The following is a 21,756-nucleotide window of genomic DNA, read 5'->3' as shown; positions in this document are numbered from 1 at the left end:
AGCTTTTTGGTCGCTCATGCAACATTTTGGTATTGTATAGTCTTTGGTAAAATTTTTTTGTATTAAAAAAACCCACCATGAAAAATACTGCAATTCATTAAAAAGCCCGAAATCTATTAGAAATTGTGTTGTGTTGCTTATGAGTGAGTGAAAAAAAAGAGTTAAACTAAACCAGTTCCTTCGAAACTGTTCTTTTTTGCTCATTCGTTCTATTTGGGTTACAAGTTCATTTTTGCTGACTTGTTCTCTATGCCTGTTTTCCTTGGACACTTTTCATATTTTCTTATTTTCCCTATCAACCACATCGCAAATACGTTTTATCTCTTCTTCTTCTCCATATTTTAGCTTTTTTGCCGCCAATCACGCAACCAGGGATATAAAAAAGTAATAAAAATATCAACACCTTGCACAGCTATCGAAACTATCGTTGCCATTTTGACAATTTTTTGACAGTACAAATAATTTTGATATTCATATATTTGTTAAAATCATTGAACCTGAACATCCTAGCGTGCAAACCGGTATTGTGACATTTGTAAACTATAATTTTCGTTTATTTATATTGCGCTTTCAGCCCTGCGCGTGTAAGTGTGGTTATCCAGATTTCGCAGATTACCAACGCAGCCCAATCAAACGAAATTAGTAAAAATCCGGTGAAAATTTGTTTGTTACGCACACCCCAGCATTGTAATGACGCCGCCACGCTCGGAGAGTCCAGTGCGTCGATCTGCAAACAAGCGCAAGAGTTCAACTCTCGAGTCCATTGAGGAGAACGAGACGGTACGCTCTTCCTTGGATCTGTACAACTGCAATAAGCTGAGCATAGCCAATGCCTGGGATATATCGTTGATTGATACACTGGCCAATCTAATGGATAGCCCTCACAAAAAGCTAAGCAGCTTCAGGGTGCGTTTTACTCTTTAACCCTCCGACAAATATGGAGAGCTCCTAACCTACTTTTCTACTTTCACAGATGGCTGGCTCTTTGCTGCAGGTCTTGTGCAAGGTCTACGGCCTGCGTGTAGACTCCATCTACATCGATGCATGTCGTATATCGGCGGGTTTGAATGCTCGCACCTTGACGGGCTTACCTGAGGGACCTCCAGGTGATGGCGAAGAAAGGAATTTATCAACGTTGGCAAAGAACAAGGAAACCCATTGACGAAAGGAAAGATTCTCTGTGCCCATCGGTGGCCCTCAATGCGGTTCTCCATTTGGCCAACGATATGAAACTGCGACTCATTCCACAAGAGAATCTAGAGGATTTTCAAATCCGGCAAGTTCTGGATGACGAAGTTTAATGACGAGCTTTTAAAAAAACTGAATTCTGATACAATGCTAGAAGTAATCAATCTTCACACAATTTTAAATACATTTTCATGCAACAACACATACAAAAAACTAAACGAAACGAATCAGGGCTCTTCTCCAATGTGTTCTCGGATGAATTTTTAATTCTATCTCTCAAGTCCTAAGATTTGCAACATATAAACAATAAATTAATATTTTTGAGAGCACATGTACCTTTTTGAACATTTTTGAACTTTAGATCTAACAGAAGTGTGGATACCAAATTTGGTTGCTCTAGCTGTTATAGTCTCTGAGATCCTTGAAATCACATTTTGCAATAGGCAAAGCCAGCCATGAAACCTGTTTATTAGAGAGAGACAGAGCGAGAGAGAATGAAATTGGTTTCTTGATTTTGGCTATAATAATTATACGATCTTGTTCAGATTTTTCACTCTAAAAGATGTAGTTTGCCTCTACGGTTATGCGTTTTCTGTTTTCTCGTATCTTTGAAATTGTGGATTCCACAGATTTTCGCCTTTGGTGGGGTCGGAAGTTGGCAGGGTGAAGTTTTGAAATATTCTTGTAACAGTGACATATCAAAGAAGTCCGGATATAAAATATCGTTGCTCTAGCTCTCTAGGCTATAAGCCTTTGAGCACTAGGCGCTGATAGGGACGGACAGACGGACGGACGGACAGTCGGATAGACAGACATGGCTCTATCGACTCGGCTATTGATGCTGATCAAGAATATATATATATATATACTTTATGGGGTCGGAAACGCTTCATTCTGGACGTTACACACATCCACTTTCACCACAGATCTCATATACCCCTATACTCATTTTGAGTATCGGGTATGAAAATGCGTGTTATTAAGGTCGAAGAATTTGGAGAGGGATATTGTTTGGTTTAATTATCTGTCCATGTTTCTAGGTTAGAGGTCGTCTAAGTCGGCAATTGATGCTGATAAAGAATATATATATTTAATGGGGTCGGAAACGCTTCCTTCTTGACATTATACACATCCACTTTGACCACAAATCTAATATACCCCTATACTCATTTTGAGTATAGGGCATAAAAACTCCTCCCTATATGATTTTCAGTATAAAAGGCATTTCGTTAATATATTTGTGAAATTGCATGGGAATGCACTATCTTTCCTAGCAGCCCTAGCGGCAGAAATGGAATTACAAAATAATGGCGGTGCTGGCCTCAGATGTGTGGTCCAAATATGTTCTAAAAAAAAAACGAGGGGGAACGTTGTGAGTTGCTGCGTACACCGCAACTCTACAGTTATACCCGATACTAAGTCAGTATGGCTCTCCTGCGGCAGACGCCGCTAATATTGAACCACACGACAAAGAGTGCGTGCGAGAGAGACAGAAAATCAGTCTGAGCGTGACGTCGGGCGCTGCGTGGCCACTGCAAATTGATTTCTTGCTTTTGGCTACAAAAATGATCCGATCTGATCCAGATTCAGCAATCTGATAGATATGGTCATTATCTATGATTCTGCGTTTTTAGTTTTCTCGAATGTGCAATATTGTGGATGCAACAGATTTTCGTCCTTTGTGGGGGCGGAAGTGGGCGGGGCGAAGTTTTGAAATATTTTTGTAGCAGTGACATATACCAGAAGTCTGGATCCAAAACATCGTTGCTCTAGCTCTTATAGTCTTTGAGCACTAGGCGCTGAAGGGTGTCCGTCCCCTGACAGACTGACAGACGGACGGACGGACAGAAAGACAGGGCTCAATCGACTCGGCTATTGATGCTGATCAAGAATATATATACTTTATGGGGTCGGAAACGATTCCTTCTGGACGTTACACACATCCACTTTTACCACAAATCTAATATACCCCAATACTCATTTTGAGTATCGGGTATAATTAAGAATCGTTTCCGCTAAAACCCACATTAAAAGCACCAACGGCATCGAAAAAGGAAATTCCGTGACGAAACGATGCCAAAACGGTAATTTTCGATATTTTATTACCAGGCGAACAGAAAAACCAGAAAGCGACTTCCTCAGTTAACAGCAGAACCCGCGTTAACAGCATACTGTTGCGCCTAACAGGCCACTGGAAGCAGGCTGGCCACAGGCTGTTGACATAACAGATGATGTTAGAGGTGCCCGCCGATACTTGCAGATTCGTATGTTAAGTTTCTGATTTTCGTTTACTTTCCGGTTGAAATTATATTTTCTCTGGTTTTCTGATGCTTTGGTGATTGATTTTGGATCAAATTTTAACTAACCTATTGGCCCTCGCTATGATGCACCTATCAATCTTGGCAGCGTAAAGCTTCATGGTCTCGTCATAGAGTCATATAAGCTTCATATAGCACTTCACGGTCTTCTCAGTACGGCGCTTTAACTCCTATAAGTTTTTACATCTTCGAAAGTTGGACCATTGGTCGATTTTTGGTCGAGGTTATGCTAGTTTGCCGATGTTCCTTCTTCTCCGATGTAATCTTCTTTCGGTGAGAAGCCCGAGGCTGTGTAACCATCGCATTTCAATGGATTTATTTTACTTTTATAGCGAAGGAAAAGCTGTATTTGAAGTGAAAAGATCTGTGGAAGTTGTACTTTGATTGGTGGACTTTTAACAAAATATTCGTTAAATGTGTTATGACCTCTATTGAATGATAAGTTTGGAAAAAAAGTGCCTACCAAGTGCTCTAGTAATTCCTTTGGAACATTATAATGGGAATTAATTCATAAGCGAGAAGGGTGACGAGTGCGGCATATTAGTTTCTCCGAATTCGCAAGAAAACCATTCTTCTCGTCTTACTCCAAAATGTACTTCCGCTCAAGTATGCATCCACCTAACTTCGGGTTTCACTCTAGTATATCTTCGGACGGCTCTTTCTGGTTTATTTGGTTGTAGTTATCGTTGGTTTATGTAGATGCTGGTTCCTGGGAAATCCGAGGTCTTTCCCAGATCTACTAAGAAATCGATGGACTTTGACGACCTCGTTCTTGGAGGGGGGTCAATTGGTTTTTCTTTCCCAGTGTCGAACGTAGTAAGATTTCCAGCCCTATGATACGAGACTGTTAAAGCTGTGTCACTATTGTAAGGTCCAAATACCTTTTATTTTTCTTAATCCAAAATGAATAATGTAGTCCACCAGAACTTCAATTTACTTGGCACGTGTTTGATTGCACAACGTTTTCAAATTCACTTGGATATATATATTTGTATAAAAAGACACATCCGAATTCGCACAGCTTCACTATAGCAATGATCTAGCCAGAAGTTCTATTACTTGCATTAGCCCTTACGATCGGAACTTTACCTTCCACAACCAACGGGGTAATCGTACGATTTTAGACAAAGCTTACACCTTGCTTCCCTAGATAACGGAGTAATCGTACGATGCTAAGCAAAGCTTACACATAGCTTCCACGACTAACGGAGTAATCGTATGATTTCTAGTAAAGCTTTAAAACATAACTCCCACAGATCCACGCTGCTTCTCTAAATTAGACATTAAGCTCTTCAATGGAAGCTTTAACTACTGCTCTCTTGTAATTGATCTTTTATCTTGTTTTTGTAAAGAGCAGAGTTAATGTTAAACGCGAGGGCCGTACCTCCCAAGCTGTTCTCTGGAGTTTTAGAGTCACAACTGGCCACTACAGATTTGCAACATATAAACAATAAATTAATATTTTTGAGAGCACATGTACCTTTTCTCCACTACAGCGGAGACGTTTGTGTAATACTTGATAATTATGAAAATTTAGAATAGTTTTTCTAAATAAAAGAGACCGTAAAACTTGGGTGACTGCAAATTATTGTATTTTACGACGACGAAAAAAAAGGAGTGCGTGCGTTCGTTTCAAGAGATTTTTCTCGACTTTTTTCATATATTCAAAACAATTTCTTCTTCGCCTATCTTACCTACGGTGGCAAAGCGGGGCGAATTCGCCAAGAGCGAGAGAGCGAACTTTTATTGCGCTCCCGCTTTGCCCTAGCCTAACTTACAATAGACTTCATAAAATTCGATCCTAATAACAATTATTATACGCCAAATGGCGCTACACTGGCCCCGTTGAAGGCCTGGAAGGCTTCAAACCAGTGGCAGAAGCGCCAACTTGTGAATTGGCCTCCTGAACGTGTCTCCGCTGCTCGTCCTTAGGTCGACCACTCTGACGCTTCCGTCCTGCCCGGCGGTAGAACATAGAACAGCTTTTTGGTCGCTCATGCAACATTTTGGTATTGTATAGTCTTTGGTAAAATTTTTTTGTATTAAAAAAACCCACCATGAAAAATACTGCAATTCATTAAAAAGACCGAAATCTATTAGAAATTGTGTTGTGTTGCTCATGAGTGAGTGAAAAAAAGAGTTAAACTAAACCAGTTCCTTCGAAACTGTTCTTTTTTGCTCATTCGTTCTATTTGGGTTACAAGTTCATTTTTGCTGACTTGTTCTCTATGCCTGTTTTCCTTGGACACTTTTCATATTTTCTTATTTTCCCTATCAACCACATCGCAAATACGTTTTATCTCTTCTTCTTCTCCATATTTTAGCTTTTTTGCCGCTAATCACGCAACCAGGGATATAAAAAAGTAATAAAAATATCAACACCTTGCACAGCTATCGAAACTATCGTTGCCATTTTGACAATTTTTTGACAGTACAAATAATTTTGATATTCATATATTTGTTAAAATCATTGAACCTGAACATCCTAGCGTGCAAACCGGTATTGTGGCATTTGTAAACTATAATTTTCGTTTATTTATATTGCGCTTTCAGCCCTGCGCGTGTGAGTGTGGTTATCCAGATTTCGCAGATTACCAACGCAGCCCAATCAAACGAAATTAGTAAAAATCCGGTGAAAATTTGTTTGTTACGCACACCCCAGCATTGTAATGACGACGCCACCCTCGGAGAGTCCAGTGCGTCGATCTGCAAACAAGCGCAAGAGTTCAACTCTCGAGTCCATTGAGGAGAACGAGACGGTACGCTCTTCCTTGGATCTGTACAACTGCAATAAGCTGAGCATAGCCAATGCCTGGGATATATCGTTGATTGATACACTGGCCAATCTAATGGATAGCCCTCACAAAAAGCTAAGCAGCTTCAGGGTGCGTTTTACTCTTTAACCCTCCGACAAATATGGAGAGCTCTAAACCTACTTTTCTACTTTCACAGATGGCTGGCTCTTTGCTGCAGGTCTTGTGCAAGGTCTACGGCCTGCGTGTAGACTCCATCTACATCGATGCATGTCGTATATCGGCGGGTTTGAATGCTCGCACCTTGACGGGCTTACCTGAGGGACCTCCAGGTGATGGCGAAGAAAGGAATTTATCAACGTTGGCAAAGAACAAGGAAAAGTTGAATGCGCGTTTGGATATGGTACCCATGCAGGACTCTATATTTGCAAAGCTCAATTCGACGGTGGGCTCCCTCGATGCCTCCGATCAAATGATGCACAACATTCTGCCCAGCGTGGACTTTGAGATGCGGCTACGCCCGACTTACAAATTCTTTGATGACACCGAGGGGACGGATGAGCTCATGGATAGCGAAACGCTGAGTGCTGGCGCCAAGGAGTGGCCCGATGAAGAGTTGTGCAATGCGGAATGGCTGCACAAACTGTACAACCGTACGGATGATCTAAATCTGCGGCCACTCCACACGGGTTATGTGATAACCAATCCCAATACCCCCAATCCCAAGCCACAGTCGGGATCTATTTCAGAGGCGGTCCCTTCATATGATGACGATGCTGAGGGGCTGGATAATGCGCACGATATTGGTGGGAATCGCACAGAGCTATCCGTGGCCTTTGACATGAATGCCGAGTGTGAGCCCATGCCGGATATAGAAGCCGGTCCTCCCATTATCTTAGATATACAATCGAATGATTTGCAGGAGCTCACCGCCGAAGAGCAGACGGTCATCACCAATTGCCGCCGTTTAAAGAAAACCGCCGAATTCATTGACGATCTGAGGCCAGTGGATGGTGTCACTAGGCTGGATAATTCATACAGACCCATGGATCAGATCTCACAGCTTTGTGCGGCTCCTGCGCATTGGAAATTCAGGATCACTCGTCCGCGCACCACTCTGGACCAGACGACTGGCCCAAAGGATGCTGTGACTGTTGGCAACCCAAAGAAAACCAAAACCGCTGCCGCCAAGCCACGCATGAAGGAGTTGCACTATGGAAAATGCAAAGAGGACCTCTTCCAGCCTCTTGATGCCAACAAAAAGCAGCAAAAGGTCAACTATCAAAAGAAATGCGATGCCCGAAAGCTGATGCCCACGAAATCCAACAATGAAGCGGATTACCAAGTTAGCCAGCGATTTGGTAAAGCCGATCTGGTTGAGAGTCTGGGCAATGATGTGGATATGGATAGGGGCTTACACCACGGTGATGCCGATAGAGAGCTCTTTGACAATGAAAATTTCACCACAGATGATTCTGTCATGAACCGAATGTCGGCAGCGGACATTGAAGATCCCATGGACATGATGAATAAGGATTCATGTGGGGATATGCCCAATCAAAGCCAAAGCATGCATGAGGGTGAGGATACAATCATGGAGATATCCACCGAATTTAAGGGTGCACCAAGGCAGGTGGGTCTTTGAGGGATATACCATTCCTAAGGGTATATAAAATATCACTTATTTTTCAGGTCAGCAAAGTGATTGGGCCATTTGCGAAGCGTGCCAAGGGGATCGACATGAAGAATCTCAAGAACAGCTGCCATTATTTGATCCAGAAACAATTCCTCAGTTCTGTCAATGAGGCATCGATACCCTCCCTCCCACTGTCAAAGGAAGAAAGCTACGCCAAGGGTACCGCCAGCTTCCAGGAGGTTTACCGATCGTTGCCTGATGTGTTGAGTGACGAAAGGAAAGATTCTCTGTGCCCATCGGTGGCCCTCAATGCGGTTCTCCATTTGGCCAACGATATGAAACTGCGACTCATTCCACAAGAGAATCTAGAGGATTTTCAAATCCGGCAAGTTCTGGATGACGAAGTTTAATGACGAGCTTTTAAAAAAACTGAATTCTGATACAATGCTAGAAGTAATCAATCTTCACACAATTTTAAATACATTTTCATGCAACAACACATACAAAAAACTAAACGAAACGAATCAGGGCTCTTCTCCAATGTGTTCTCGGATGAATTTTTAATTCTATCTCTCAAGTCCTAAGATTTGCAACATATAAACAATAAATTAATATTTTTGAGAGCACATGTAGCTTTTTGAACATTTTTGAACTTTAGATCTAACAGAAGTGTGGATACCAAATTTGGTTGCTCTAGCTGTTATAGTCTCTGAGATCCTTGAAATCACATTTTGCAATAGGCAAAGCCAGCCATGAAACCTGTTTGTTAGAGAGAGACAGAGCGAGAGAGAATGAAATTGGTTTCTTGATTTTGGCTATAATAATTATACGATCTAGTTCAGATTTTTCACTCTAAAAGATGTAGTTATACCTAGTTATATGTGTATATGTATATAGGACTTATGTGTAGAGAATATGGCGTAAAAGAAATTAAATTGGAAAGAAGAGAAAAATATGATAATTATATAACTAGAAGGCAAACGTGAAAGAAAAATTAGTAGCCGATCCGCTTTAAATTATGGCACGGATATGGTTGTTTTATATACCGGAATAGAAGATTTATAAGACATTTATATTTCGAAAATACTCGAGAATTCCGCTTAAGGAAGTTCGTAACTCACTCATACTTTATACGAATTATCCGGCGTGTCCGTTGAGCTCAAGGGGCGACGTAGGAACATATTCTGAGGAAGGGAGAAAAATTATGAATATACAGGTCTTCACTTCTAATTCGGATGAAACACGGACTCAACGGCTGATCTTAAAAAAATGTGGTTTTCATTTGCGCTAATTTCTAATTATGGGTAATTATATACATTATTGGTTTTTTTTTTTTTTTTCTTTTTAAATCTATACAATACAAAAATAGTTAGTGCGTAGCCTAATCTTTAATAAATGGAAAATCTCATGACGACTATTAAACGGCAGTGTGGATCGCCGCAGAATAATGTTTTATTTTCACAGTTTGAGAACCACTCCACACACTGCGAAGAACTATATGCGAAAGCCTTAGCCGCGCGCTTAATTCATAAGCGAGAAGGGTGACGAGTGCGGCATATTAGTTTTTTCGAATTCGCAAGAAAACCATTCTTCTCGTCTTACTCCAAAATGTACTTCCGCTCAAGTATGCATCCACCTAACTTCGGGTTTCACTCTAGTATATCTTCGGACGGCGGTTTATTTGGTTTATTTGGTTGTAGTTATCGTTGGTTTATGTAGATGCTGGTTCCTGGGAAATCCGAGGTCTTTCCCAGATCTACTAAGAAATCGATGGACTTTGACGACCTCGTTCTTGGAGGGGGGTCAATTGGTTTTTCTTTCCCAGTGTCGAACGTAGTAAGATTTCCAGCCCTATGATACGAGACTGTTAAAGCTGTGTCACTATTGTAAGGTCCAAATACCTTTTATTTTTCTTAATCCAAAATGAATAATGTAGTCCACCAGAACTTCAATTTACTTGGCACGTGTTTGATTGCACAACGTTTTCAAATTCACTTGGATATATATATTTGTATAAAAAGACACATCCGAATTCGCACAGCTTCACTATAGCAATGATATAGCCAGAAGTTCTATTACTTGCATTAGCCCTTACGATCGGAACTTTACCTTCCACAACCAACGGGGTAATCGTACGATTTTAGACAAAGCTTACACCTTGCTTCCCTAGATAACGGAGTAATCGTACGATGCTAAGCAAAGCTTACACATCGCTTCCACGACTAACGGAGTAATCGTATGATTTCTAGTAAAGCTTTAAAACATAACTCCCACAGATCCACGCTGCTTCTCTAAATTAGACATTAAGCTCTTCAATGGAAGCTTTAACTACTGCTCTCTTGTAATTGATCTCTTATCTTGTTTTTGTAAAGAGCAGAGTTAATGTTAAACGCGAGGGCCGTACCTCCCAAGCTGTTCTCTGGAGTTTTAGAGTCACAACTGGTCACTACAGATTTGCAACATATAAACAATAAATTAATATTTTTGAGAGCACATGTACCTTTTCTCCACTACAGCGGAGACGTTTGTGTAATACTTGATAATTATGAAAATTTAGAATAGTTTTTCTAAATAAAAGAGACCGTAAAACTTGGGTGACTGCAAATTATTGTATTTTACGACGACGAAAAAAAAGGAGTGCGTGCGTTCGTTTCAAGAGATTTTTCTCGACTTTTTTCATATATTCAAAACAATTTCTTCTTCGCCTATCTTAACTACGGTGGCAAAGCGGGGCGAATTCGCCAAGAGCGAGAGAGCGAACTTTTATTGCGCTCCCGCTTTGCCCTAGCCTAACTTACAATAGACTTCATAAAATTCGATCCTAATAACAATTATTATACGCCAAATGGCGCTACACTGGCCCCGTTGAAGGCCTGGAAGGCTTCAAACCAGTGGCAGAAGCGCCAACTTGTGAATTGGCCTCCTGAACGTGTCTCCGCTGCTCGTCCTTAGGTCGACCACTCTGACGCTTCCGTCCTGCCCGGCGGTAGAACATAGAACAGCTTTTTGGTCGCTCATGCAACATTTTGGTATTGTATAGTCTTTGGTAAAATTTTTTTGTATTAAAAAAACCCACCATGAAAAATACTGCAATTCATTAAAAAGACCGAAATCTATTAGAAATTGTGTTGTGTTGCTCATGAGTGAGTGAAAAAAAGAGTTAAACTAAACCAGTTCCTTCGAAACTGTTCTTTTTTGCTCATTCGTTCTATTTGGGTTACAAGTTCATTTTTGCTGACTTGTTCTCTATGCCTGTTTTCCTTGGACACTTTTCATATTTTCTTATTTTCCCTATCAACCACATCGCAAATACGTTTTATCTCTTCTTCTTCTCCATATTTTAGCTTTTTTGCCGCTAATCACGCAACCAGGGATATAAAAAAGTAATAAAAATATCAACACCTTGCACAGCTATCGAAACTATCGTTGCCATTTTGACAATTTTTTGACAGTACAAATAATTTTGATATTCATATATTTGTTAAAATCATTGAACCTGAACATCCTAGCGTGCAAACCGGTATTGTGGCATTTGTAAACTATAATTTTCGTTTATTTATATTGCGCTTTCAGCCCTGCGCGTGTGAGTGTGGTTATCCAGATTTCGCAGATTACCAACGCAGCCCAATCAAACGAAATTAGTAAAAATCCGGTGAAAATTTGTTTGTTACGCACACCCCAGCATTGTAATGACGACGCCACCCTCGGAGAGTCCAGTGCGTCGATCTGCAAACAAGCGCAAGAGTTCAACTCTCGAGTCCATTGAGGAGAACGAGACGGTACGCTCTTCCTTGGATCTGTACAACTGCAATAAGCTGAGCATAGCCAATGCCTGGGATATATCGTTGATTGATACACTGGCCAATCTAATGGATAGCCCTCACAAAAAGCTAAGCAGCTTCAGGGTGCGTTTTACTCTTTAACCCTCCGACAAATATGGAGAGCTCTAAACCTACTTTTCTACTTTCACAGATGGCTGGCTCTTTGCTGCAGGTCTTGTGCAAGGTCTACGGCCTGCGTGTAGACTCCATCTACATCGATGCATGTCGTATATCGGCGGGTTTGAATGCTCGCACCTTGACGGGCTTACCTGAGGGACCTCCAGGTGATGGCGAAGAAAGGAATTTATCAACGTTGGCAAAGAACAAGGAAAAGTTGAATGCGCGTTTGGATATGGTACCCATGCAGGACTCTATATTTGCAAAGCTCAATTCGACGGTGGGCTCCCTCGATGCCTCCGATCAAATGATGCACAACATTCTGCCCAGCGTGGACTTTGAGATGCGGCTACGCCCGACTTACAAATTCTTTGATGACACCGAGGGGACGGATGAGCTCATGGATAGCGAAACGCTGAGTGCTGGCGCCAAGGAGTGGCCCGATGAAGAGTTGTGCAATGCGGAATGGCTGCACAAACTGTACAACCGTACGGATGATCTAAATCTGCGGCCACTCCACACGGGTTATGTGATAACCAATCCCAATACCCCCAATCCCAAGCCACAGTCGGGATCTATTTCAGAGGCGGTCCCTTCATATGATGACGATGCTGAGGGGCTGGATAATGCGCACGATATTGGTGGGAATCGCACAGAGCTATCCGTGGCCTTTGACATGAATGCCGAGTGTGAGCCCATGCCGGATATAGAAGCCGGTCCTCCCATTATCTTAGATATACAATCGAATGATTTGCAGGAGCTCACCGCCGAAGAGCAGACGGTCATCACCAATTGCCGCCGTTTAAAGAAAACCGCCGAATTCATTGACGATCTGAGGCCAGTGGATGGTGTCACTAGGCTGGATAATTCATACAGACCCATGGATCAGATCTCACAGCTTTGTGCGGCTCCTGCGCATTGGAAATTCAGGATCACTCGTCCGCGCACCACTCTGGACCAGACGACTGGCCCAAAGGATGCTGTGACTGTTGGCAACCCAAAGAAAACCAAAACCGCTGCCGCCAAGCCACGCATGAAGGAGTTGCACTATGGAAAATGCAAAGAGGACCTCTTCCAGCCTCTTGATGCCAACAAAAAGCAGCAAAAGGTCAACTATCAAAAGAAATGCGATGCCCGAAAGCTGATGCCCACGAAATCCAACAATGAAGCGGATTACCAAGTTAGCCAGCGATTTGGTAAAGCCGATCTGGTTGAGAGTCTGGGCAATGATGTGGATATGGATAGGGGCTTACACCACGGTGATGCCGATAGAGAGCTCTTTGACAATGAAAATTTCACCACAGATGATTCTGTCATGAACCGAATGTCGGCAGCGGACATTGAAGATCCCATGGACATGATGAATAAGGATTCATGTGGGGATATGCCCAATCAAAGCCAAAGCATGCATGAGGGTGAGGATACAATCATGGAGATATCCACCGAATTTAAGGGTGCACCAAGGCAGGTGGGTCTTTGAGGGATATACCATTCCTAAGGGTATATAAAATATCACTTATTTTTCAGGTCAGCAAAGTGATTGGGCCATTTGCGAAGCGTGCCAAGGGGATCGACATGAAGAATCTCAAGAACAGCTGCCATTATTTGATCCAGAAACAATTCCTCAGTTCTGTCAATGAGGCATCGATACCCTCCCTCCCACTGTCAAAGGAAGAAAGCTACGCCAAGGGTACCGCCAGCTTCCAGGAGGTTTACCGATCGTTGCCTGATGTGTTGAGTGACGAAAGGAAAGATTCTCTGTGCCCATCGGTGGCCCTCAATGCGGTTCTCCATTTGGCCAACGATATGAAACTGCGACTCATTCCACAAGAGAATCTAGAGGATTTTCAAATCCGGCAAGTTCTGGATGACGAAGTTTAATGACGAGCTTTTAAAAAAACTGAATTCTGATACAATGCTAGAAGTAATCAATCTTCACACAATTTTAAATACATTTTCATGCAACAACACATACAAAAAACTAAACGAAACGAATCAGGGCTCTTCTCCAATGTGTTCTCGGATGAATTTTTAATTCTATCTCTCAAGTCCTAAGATTTGCAGCATATAAACAATAAATTAATATTTTTGAGAGCACATGTAGCTTTTTGAACATTTTTGAACTTTAGATCTAACAGAAGTGTGGATACCAAATTTGGTTGCTCTAGCTGTTATAGTCTCTGAGATCCTTGAAATCACATTTTGCAATAGGCAAAGCCAGCCATGAAACCTGTTTGTTAGAGAGAGACAGAGCGAGAGAGAATGAAATTGGTTTCTTGATTTTGGCTATAATAATTATACGATCTAGTTCAGATTTTTCACTCTAAAAGATGTAGTTATACCTAGTTATATGTGTATATGTATATAGGACTTATGTGTAGAGAATATGGCGTAAAAGAAATTAAATTGGAAAGAAGAGAAAAATATGATAATTATATAACTAGAAGGCAAACGTGAAAGAAAAATTAGTAGCCGATCCGCTTTAAATTATGGCACGGATATGGTTGTTTTATATACCGGAATAGAAGATTTATAAGACATTTATATTTCGAAAATACTCGAGAATTCCGCTTAAGGAAGTTCGTAACTCACTCATACTTTATACGAATTATCCGGCGTGTCCGTTGAGCTCAAGGGGCGACGTAGGAACATATTCTGAGGAAGGGAGAAAAATTATGAATATACAGGTCTTCACTTCTAATTCGGATGAAACACGGACTCAACGGCTGATCTTAAAAAAATGTGGTTTTCATTTGCGCTAATTTCTAATTATGGGTAATTATATACATTATTGGTTTTTTTTTTTTTTTCTTTTTAAATCTATACAATACAAAAATAGTTAGTGCGTAGCCTAATCTTTAATAAATGGAAAATCTCATGACGACTATTAAACGGCAGTGTGGATCGCCGCAGAATAATGTTTTATTTTCACAGTTTGAGAACCACTCCACACACTGCGAAGAACTATATGCGAAAGCCTTAGCCGCGCGCTTAATTCATAAGCGAGAAGGGTGACGAGTGCGGCATATTAGTTTTTTCGAATTCGCAAGAAAACCATTCTTCTCGTCTTACTCCAAAATGTACTTCCGCTCAAGTATGCATCCACCTAACTTCGGGTTTCACTCTAGTATATCTTCGGACGGCGGTTTATTTGGTTTATTTGGTTGTAGTTATCGTTGGTTTATGTAGATGCTGGTTCCTGGGAAATCCGAGGTCTTTCCCAGATCTACTAAGAAATCGATGGACTTTGACGACCTCGTTCTTGGAGGGGGTCAATTGGTTTTTCTTTCCCAGTGTCGAACGTAGTAAGATTTCCAGCCCTATGATACGAGACTGTTAAAGCTGTGTCACTATTGTAAGGTCCAAATACCTTTTATTTTTCTTAATCCAAAATGAATAATGTAGTCCACCAGAACTTCAATTTACTTGGCACGTGTTTGATTGCACAACGTTTTCAAATTCACTTGGATATATATATTTGTATAAAAAGACACATCCGAATTCGCACAGCTTCACTATAGCAATGATATAGCCAGAAGTTCTATTACTTGCATTAGCCCTTACGATCGGAACTTTACCTTCCACAACCAACGGGGTAATCGTACGATTTTAGACAAAGCTTACACCTTGCTTCCCTAGATAACGGAGTAATCGTACGATGCTAAGCAAAGCTTACACATCGCTTCCACGACTAACGGAGTAATCGTATGATTTCTAGTAAAGCTTTAAAACATAACTCCCACAGATCCACGCTGCTTCTCTAAATTAGACATTAAGCTCTTCAATGGAAGCTTTAACTACTGCTCTCTTGTAATTGATCTCTTATCTTGTTTTTGTAAAGAGCAGAGTTAATGTTAAACGCGAGGGCCGTACCTCCCAAGCTGTTCTCTGGAGTTTTAGAGTCACAACTGGTCACTACAGATTTGCAACATATAAACAATAAATTAATATTTTTGAGAGCACATGTACCTTTTCTCCACTACAGCGGAGACGTTTGTGTAATACTTGATAATTATGAAAATTTAGAATAGTTTTTCTAAATAAAAGAGACCGTAAAACTTGGGTGACTGCAAATTATTGTATTTTACGACGACGAAAAAAAAGGAGTGCGTGCGTTCGTTTCAAGAGATTTTTCTCGACTTTTTTCATATATTCAAAACAATTTCTTCTTCGCCTATCTTAACTACGGTGGCAAAGCGGGGCGAATTCGCCAAGAGCGAGAGAGCGAACTTTTATTGCGCTCCCGCTTTGCCCTAGCCTAACTTACAATAGACTTCATAAAATTCGATCCTAATAACAATTATTATACGCCAAATGGCGCTACACTGGCCCCGTTGAAGGCCTGGAAGGCTTCAAACCAGTGGCAGAAGCGCCAACTTGTGAATTGGCCTCCTGAACGTGTCTCCGCTGCTCGTCCTTAGGTCGACCACTCTGACGCTTCCGTCCTGCCCGGCGGTAGAACATAGAACAGCTTTTTGGTCGCTCATGCAACATTTTGGTATTGTATAGTCTTTGGTAAAATTTTTTTGTATTAAAAAAACCCACCATGAAAAATACTGCAATTCATTAAAAAGCCCGAAATCTATTAGAAATTGTGTTGTGTTGCTCATGAGTGATTGAAAAAAAAGAGTTAAACTAAACCAGCTCCTTCGAAACTGTTCTTTTTTGCTCATTTGTTCTATTTGGGTTACAAGTTCATTTTTGCTGACTTGTTCTCTATGCCTGTTTTCCTTGGACACTTTTCATATTTTCTTATTTTCCCTATCAACCACATCGCAAATACGTTTTATCTCTTCTTCTTCTCCATATTTTAGCTTTTTTGCCGCTAATCACGCAACCATGGATATAAAAAAGTAATAAAAATATCAACACCTTGCACAGCTATCGAAACTATCGTTGCCATTTTGACAATTTTTTGACAGTACAAATAATTTTGATATTCATATATTTGTTAAAATCATTGAACCTGAACATCCTAGCGTGCAAACCGGTATTGTGGCATTTGTAAACTATAATTTTCGTTTATTTATATTGCGCTTTCAGCCCTGCGCGTGTGAGTGTGGTTATCCAGATTTCGCAGATTACCAACGCAGCCCAATCAAACGAAATTAGTAAAAATCCGGTGAAAATTTGTTTGTTACGCACACCCCAGCATTGTAATGACGACGCCACCCTCGGAGAGTCCAGTGCGTCGATCTGCAAACAAGCGCAAGAGTTCAACTCTCGAGTCCATTGAGGAGAACGAGACGGTACGCTCTTCCTTGGATCTGTACAACTGCAATAAGCTGAGCATAGCCAATGCCTGGGATATATCGTTGATTGATACACTGGCCAATCTAATGGATAGCCCTCACAAAAAGCTAAGCAGCTTCAGGGTGCGTTTTACTCTTTAACCCTCCGACAAATATGGAGAGCTCCTAACCTACTTTTCTACTTTCACAGATGGCTGGCTCTTTGCTGCAGGTCTTGTGCAAGGTCTACGGCCTGCGTGTAGACTCCATCTACATCGATGCATGTCGTATATCGGCGGGTTTGAATGCTCGCACCTTGACGGGCTTACCTGAGGGACCTCCAGGTGATGGCGAAGGCGGCGATGGGGCTCCCAGTCAACAGCAGCAGGCGGCACCTAAGCTCAAGCGCCAGAAAAGGAATTTATCAACGTTGGCAAAGAACAAGGAAAAGTTGAATGCGCGTTTGGATATGGTGCCCATGCAGGACCCTATATTTGCAAAGCTCAATTCGACGGTGGGCTCCCTCGATGCCCCCGATCGAATGATGCACAACATTCTGCCCAGCGTGGACTTTGAGATGCGGCTACGCCCGACTTACAAATTCTTTGATGACACCGAGGGGACGGATGAGCTCATGGATAGCGAAACGCTGAGTGCTGGCGCCAAGGAGTGGCCCGATGAAGAGTTGTGCAATGCGGAATGGCTGCACAAACTGTACAACCGTACGGATGATCTAAATCTGCGGCCACTCCACACGGGTTATGTGATAACCAATCCCAATACCCCCAATCCCAAGCCACAGTCGGGATCTATTTCAGAGGCGGTCCCTTCATATGATGACGATGCTGAGGGGCTGGATAATGCGCACGATATTGGTGGGAATCGCACAGAGCTATCCGTGGCCTTTGACATGAATGCCGAGTGTGAGCCCATGCCGGATATAGAAGCCGGTCCTCCCATTATCTTAGATATACAATCGAATGATTTGCAGGAGCTCACCGCCGAAGAGCAGACGGTCATCACCAATTGCCGCCGTCCGCGCACCACTCTGGACCAGACGACTGGCCCAAAGGATGCTGTGACTGTTAGCAACCTAAAGAAAACCAAAACCGCTGCCGCTGCCGCTGCCGCCAAGCCACGCATGAAGGAGGTGCACTATGGAAAATGCAAAGAGGACCTCTTCCAGCCTCTTGATGCCAACATAAAGCAGCAAAAGGTCAACTATCAAAAGAAATGCGATGCCCGAAAGCTGATGCCCACGAAATCCAACAATGAAGCGGACTACCAAGTTAGCCAGCGATTTGGTAAAGCCGATCTGGTTGAGAGTCTGGGCAATGATGTGGATATGGATAGGGGCTTACACCACGGTGATGCCGATAGAGAGCTCTTTGACAATGAAAATTTCACCACAGATGATTCTGTCATGAACCGAATGTCGGCAGCGGACATTGAAGATCCCATGGACATGATGAATAAGGATTCATGTGGGGATATGCCCAATCAAAGCCAAAGCATGCATGAGGGTGAGGATACAATCATGGAGATATCCACCGAATTTAAGGGTGCACCAAGGCAGGTGGGTCTTTGAGGGTTATACCATTCCTAAGGGTATATAAAATATCACTTATTTTTCAGGTCAGCAAAGTGATTGGGCCATTTGCGAAGCGTGCCAAGGGGATCGACATGAAGAATCTCAAGAACAGCTGCCATTATTTGATCCAGAAACAATTCCTCAGTTCTGTCAATGAGGCATCGATACCCTCCCTCCCACTGTCAAAGGAAGAAAGCTACGCCAAGGGTACCGCCAGCTTCCAGGAGGTTTACCGATCGTTGCCTGATGTGTTGAGTGACGAAACGAAAGATTCTCTGTGCCCATCGGTGGCCCTCAATGCGGTTCTCCATTTGGCCAACGATATGAAACTGCGACTCATTCCACAAGAGAATCTAGAGGATTTTCAAATCCGGCAAGTTCTGGATGACGAAGTTTAATGACGAGCTTTTAAAAAAACTGAATTCTGATACAATGCTAGAAGTAATCAATCTTCACACAATTTTAAATACATTTTCATGCAACAACACATACAAAAAACTAAACGAAACGAATCAGGGCTCTTCTTCAATGTGTTGTCGGATGAATTTTTAATTCTATCTCTCAAGTCTTAAGATTTGCAACATATAAACAATAAATTAATATTTTTGAGAGCACATGTAGCTTTTTGAACATTTTTGAACTTTAGATCTATCAGAAGTGTGGATACCAAATTTGGTTGCTCTAGCTGTTATAGTCTCTGAGATCCTTGAAATCACATTTTGCAATAGGCAAAGCCAGCCATGAAACCTGTTTGTTAGAGAGAGACAGAGCGAGAGAGAATGAAATTGGTTTCTTGATTTTGGCTATAATAATTATACGATCTTGTTCAGATTTTTCACTCTAAAAGATGTAGTTATACCTAGTTATATGTGTATATGTATATAGGACTTATGTGTAGAGAATATGGCGTAAAAGAAATTAAATTGGAAAGAAGAGAAAAATATGATAATTATATAACTAGAAGGCAAACGTGAAAGAAAAATTAGTAGCCGATCCGCTTTAAATTATGGCACGGATATGGTTGTTTTATATACCGGAATAGAAGATTTATAAGACATTTATATTTCGAAAATACTCGAGAATTCCGTTTAAGGAAGTTCGTAACTCACTCATACTTTATACGAATTATCCGGCGTGTCCGTTGAGCTCAAGGGGCGACGTAGGAACATATTCTGAGGAAGGGAGAAAAATTATGAATATACAGGTCTTCACTTCTAATTCGGATGAAACACCGACTCAACGGCTGATCTTAAAAAAATGTGGTTTTCATTTGCGCTAATTTCTAATTATGGGTAATTATATACATTATTGGTTTTTTTCTTTTTAAATATATACAATACAAAAATAGTTAGTGCGTAGCCTAATCTTTAATAAATGGAAAATCTCATGACGAGACTCAAAACTAATACTTTGGTACATTTTCATACGACGACTATTAAACGGCAGTGTGGATCGCCGCAGAATAATGTTTTATTTTCACAGTTTGAGAACCACTCCACACACTGCGAAGAACTATATGCGAAAGCCTTAGCCGCGCGCTTAATTCATAGGCGAGAAGGGTGACGAGTGCGGCATATTAGTTTCTCCGAATTCGCAAGAAAACCATTCTTCTCGTCTTACTCCAAAATGTACTTCCGTTCAAGTATGCATCCACCTAACTTCGGGTTTCACTCTAGTATATCTTCGGACGGCTCTTTCTGGTTTATTTGGTTGTAGTTATCGTTGGTTTATGTAGATGCTGGTTCCTGGGAAAACCGAGGTCTTTCCCAGATCTACTAAGAAATCGATGGACTTTGACGACCTCGTTCTTGGAGGGGGGTCAATTGGTTTTTCTTTCCCAGTGTCGAACGTAGTAAGATTTCCAGCCCTATGATACGAGACTGTTAAAGCTGTGTCACTATTGTAAGGTCCAAATACCTTTTATTTTTCTTAATCCAAAATGAATAATGTAGTCCACCAGAACTTCAATTTACTTGGCACGTGTTTGATTGCACAACGTTTTCAAATTCACTTGGATATATATATTTGTATAAAAAGACACATCCGAATTCGCACAGCTTCACTATAGCAATGATCTAGCCAGAAGTTCTATTACTTGCATTAGCCCTTACGATCGGAACTTTACCTTCCACAACCAACGGGGTAATCGTACGATTTTAGACAAAGCTTACACCTTGCTTCCCTAGATAACGGAGCAATCGTACGATGCTAAGCAAAGCTTACACATAGCTTCCACGACTAACGGAGTAATCGTATGATTTCTAGTAAAGCTTTAAAACATAACTCCCACAGATCCACGCTGCTTCTCTAAATTAGACATTAAGCTCTTCAATGGAAGCTTTAACTACTGCTCTCTTGTAATTGATCTTTTATCTTGTTTTTGTAAAGAGCAGAGTTAATGTTAAACGCGAGGGCCGTACCTCCCAAGCTGTTCTCTGGAGTTTTAGAGTCACAACTGGCCACTACAGATTTGCAACATATAAACAATAAATTAATATTTTTGAGAGCACATGTACCTTTTCTCCACTACAGCGGAGACGTTTGTGTAATACTTGATAATTATGAAAATTTAGAATAGTTTTTCTAAATAAAAGAGACCGTAAAACTTGGGTGACTGCAAATTATTGTATTTTACGACGACGAAAAAAAAGGAGTGCGTGCGTTCGTTTCAATAGATTTTTCTCGACTTTTTTCATATATTCAAAACAATTTCTTCTTCGCCTATCTTACCTACGGTGGCAAAGCGGGGCGAATTCGCCAAGAGCGAGAGAGCGAACTTTTATTGCGCTCCCGCTTTGCCCTAGCCTAACTTACAATAGACTTCATAAAATTCGATCCTAATAACAATTATTATACGCCAAATGGCGCTACACTGGCCCCGTTGAAGGCCTGGAAGGCTTCAAACCAGTGGCAGAAGCGCCAACTTGAGAATTGGCCTCCTGAACGTGTCTCCGCTGCTCGTCCTTAGGTCGACCACTCTGACGCTTCCGTCCTGCCCGGCGGTAGAACATAGAACAGCTTTTTGGTCGCTCATGCAACATTTTGGTATTGTATAGTCTTTGGTAAAATTTTTTTTGTATTAAAAAAACCCACCATGAAAA

General features: G+C 41.4%; 3 protein-coding genes across 4 annotated transcripts; all 3 read left to right on the top strand.

Moving 5' to 3' along the window:
• Positions 1-418: 418 nt before the first annotated feature.
• Positions 419-13,908, top strand: LOC117185999 (condensin complex subunit 2-like). Of its 2 annotated transcripts, XM_033386030.1 has the most exons (5): positions 419-521; positions 575-906; positions 974-1,126; positions 12,021-13,301; positions 13,361-13,908. In XM_033386030.1, the coding sequence occupies exons 2-5, from the start codon at positions 691-693 to the stop codon at positions 13,712-13,714; spliced, it is 2,004 nt and encodes a 667-aa protein (XP_033241921.1). In that variant the 5' UTR covers positions 419-521; positions 575-690; the 3' UTR covers positions 13,715-13,908. The 2 variants fall into 2 exon arrangements, with proteins under 2 accessions (XP_033241921.1, XP_033241920.1); XM_033386029.1 differs by lacking the exons at positions 419-521; positions 575-906; positions 974-1,126 and adding exons at positions 11,314-11,415; positions 11,469-11,800 and having other exon boundaries at positions 11,868-13,301.
• On the top strand, positions 5,905-8,521 carry LOC117186000 (condensin complex subunit 2-like). The gene is made up of 4 exons (XM_033386031.1): positions 5,905-6,006; positions 6,060-6,391; positions 6,459-7,892; positions 7,952-8,521. The coding sequence occupies exons 2-4, from the start codon at positions 6,176-6,178 to the stop codon at positions 8,303-8,305; spliced, it is 2,004 nt and encodes a 667-aa protein (XP_033241922.1). The 5' UTR covers positions 5,905-6,006; positions 6,060-6,175; the 3' UTR covers positions 8,306-8,521.
• A 2,813-nt stretch (positions 13,909-16,721) lies between the features above and the next one.
• LOC117186004 (condensin complex subunit 2-like) lies at positions 16,722-19,201 on the top strand. The gene is made up of 4 exons (XM_033386037.1): positions 16,722-16,823; positions 16,877-17,208; positions 17,276-18,640; positions 18,700-19,201. The coding sequence occupies exons 2-4, from the start codon at positions 16,993-16,995 to the stop codon at positions 19,051-19,053; spliced, it is 1,935 nt and encodes a 644-aa protein (XP_033241928.1). The 5' UTR covers positions 16,722-16,823; positions 16,877-16,992; the 3' UTR covers positions 19,054-19,201.
• The last annotated feature ends 2,555 nt before the right edge of the window (positions 19,202-21,756 follow it).

The sequence above is a fragment of the Drosophila miranda genome, chromosome XL (genome assembly GCF_003369915.1).
Source record: "Drosophila miranda strain MSH22 chromosome XL, D.miranda_PacBio2.1, whole genome shotgun sequence".
In the NCBI taxonomy this organism is placed as follows: domain Eukaryota; kingdom Metazoa; phylum Arthropoda; class Insecta; order Diptera; family Drosophilidae; genus Drosophila; species Drosophila miranda.
Note: the sequence above shows the minus strand (reverse complement) of the source record. Positions and strands in the feature narration are given on the sequence as shown.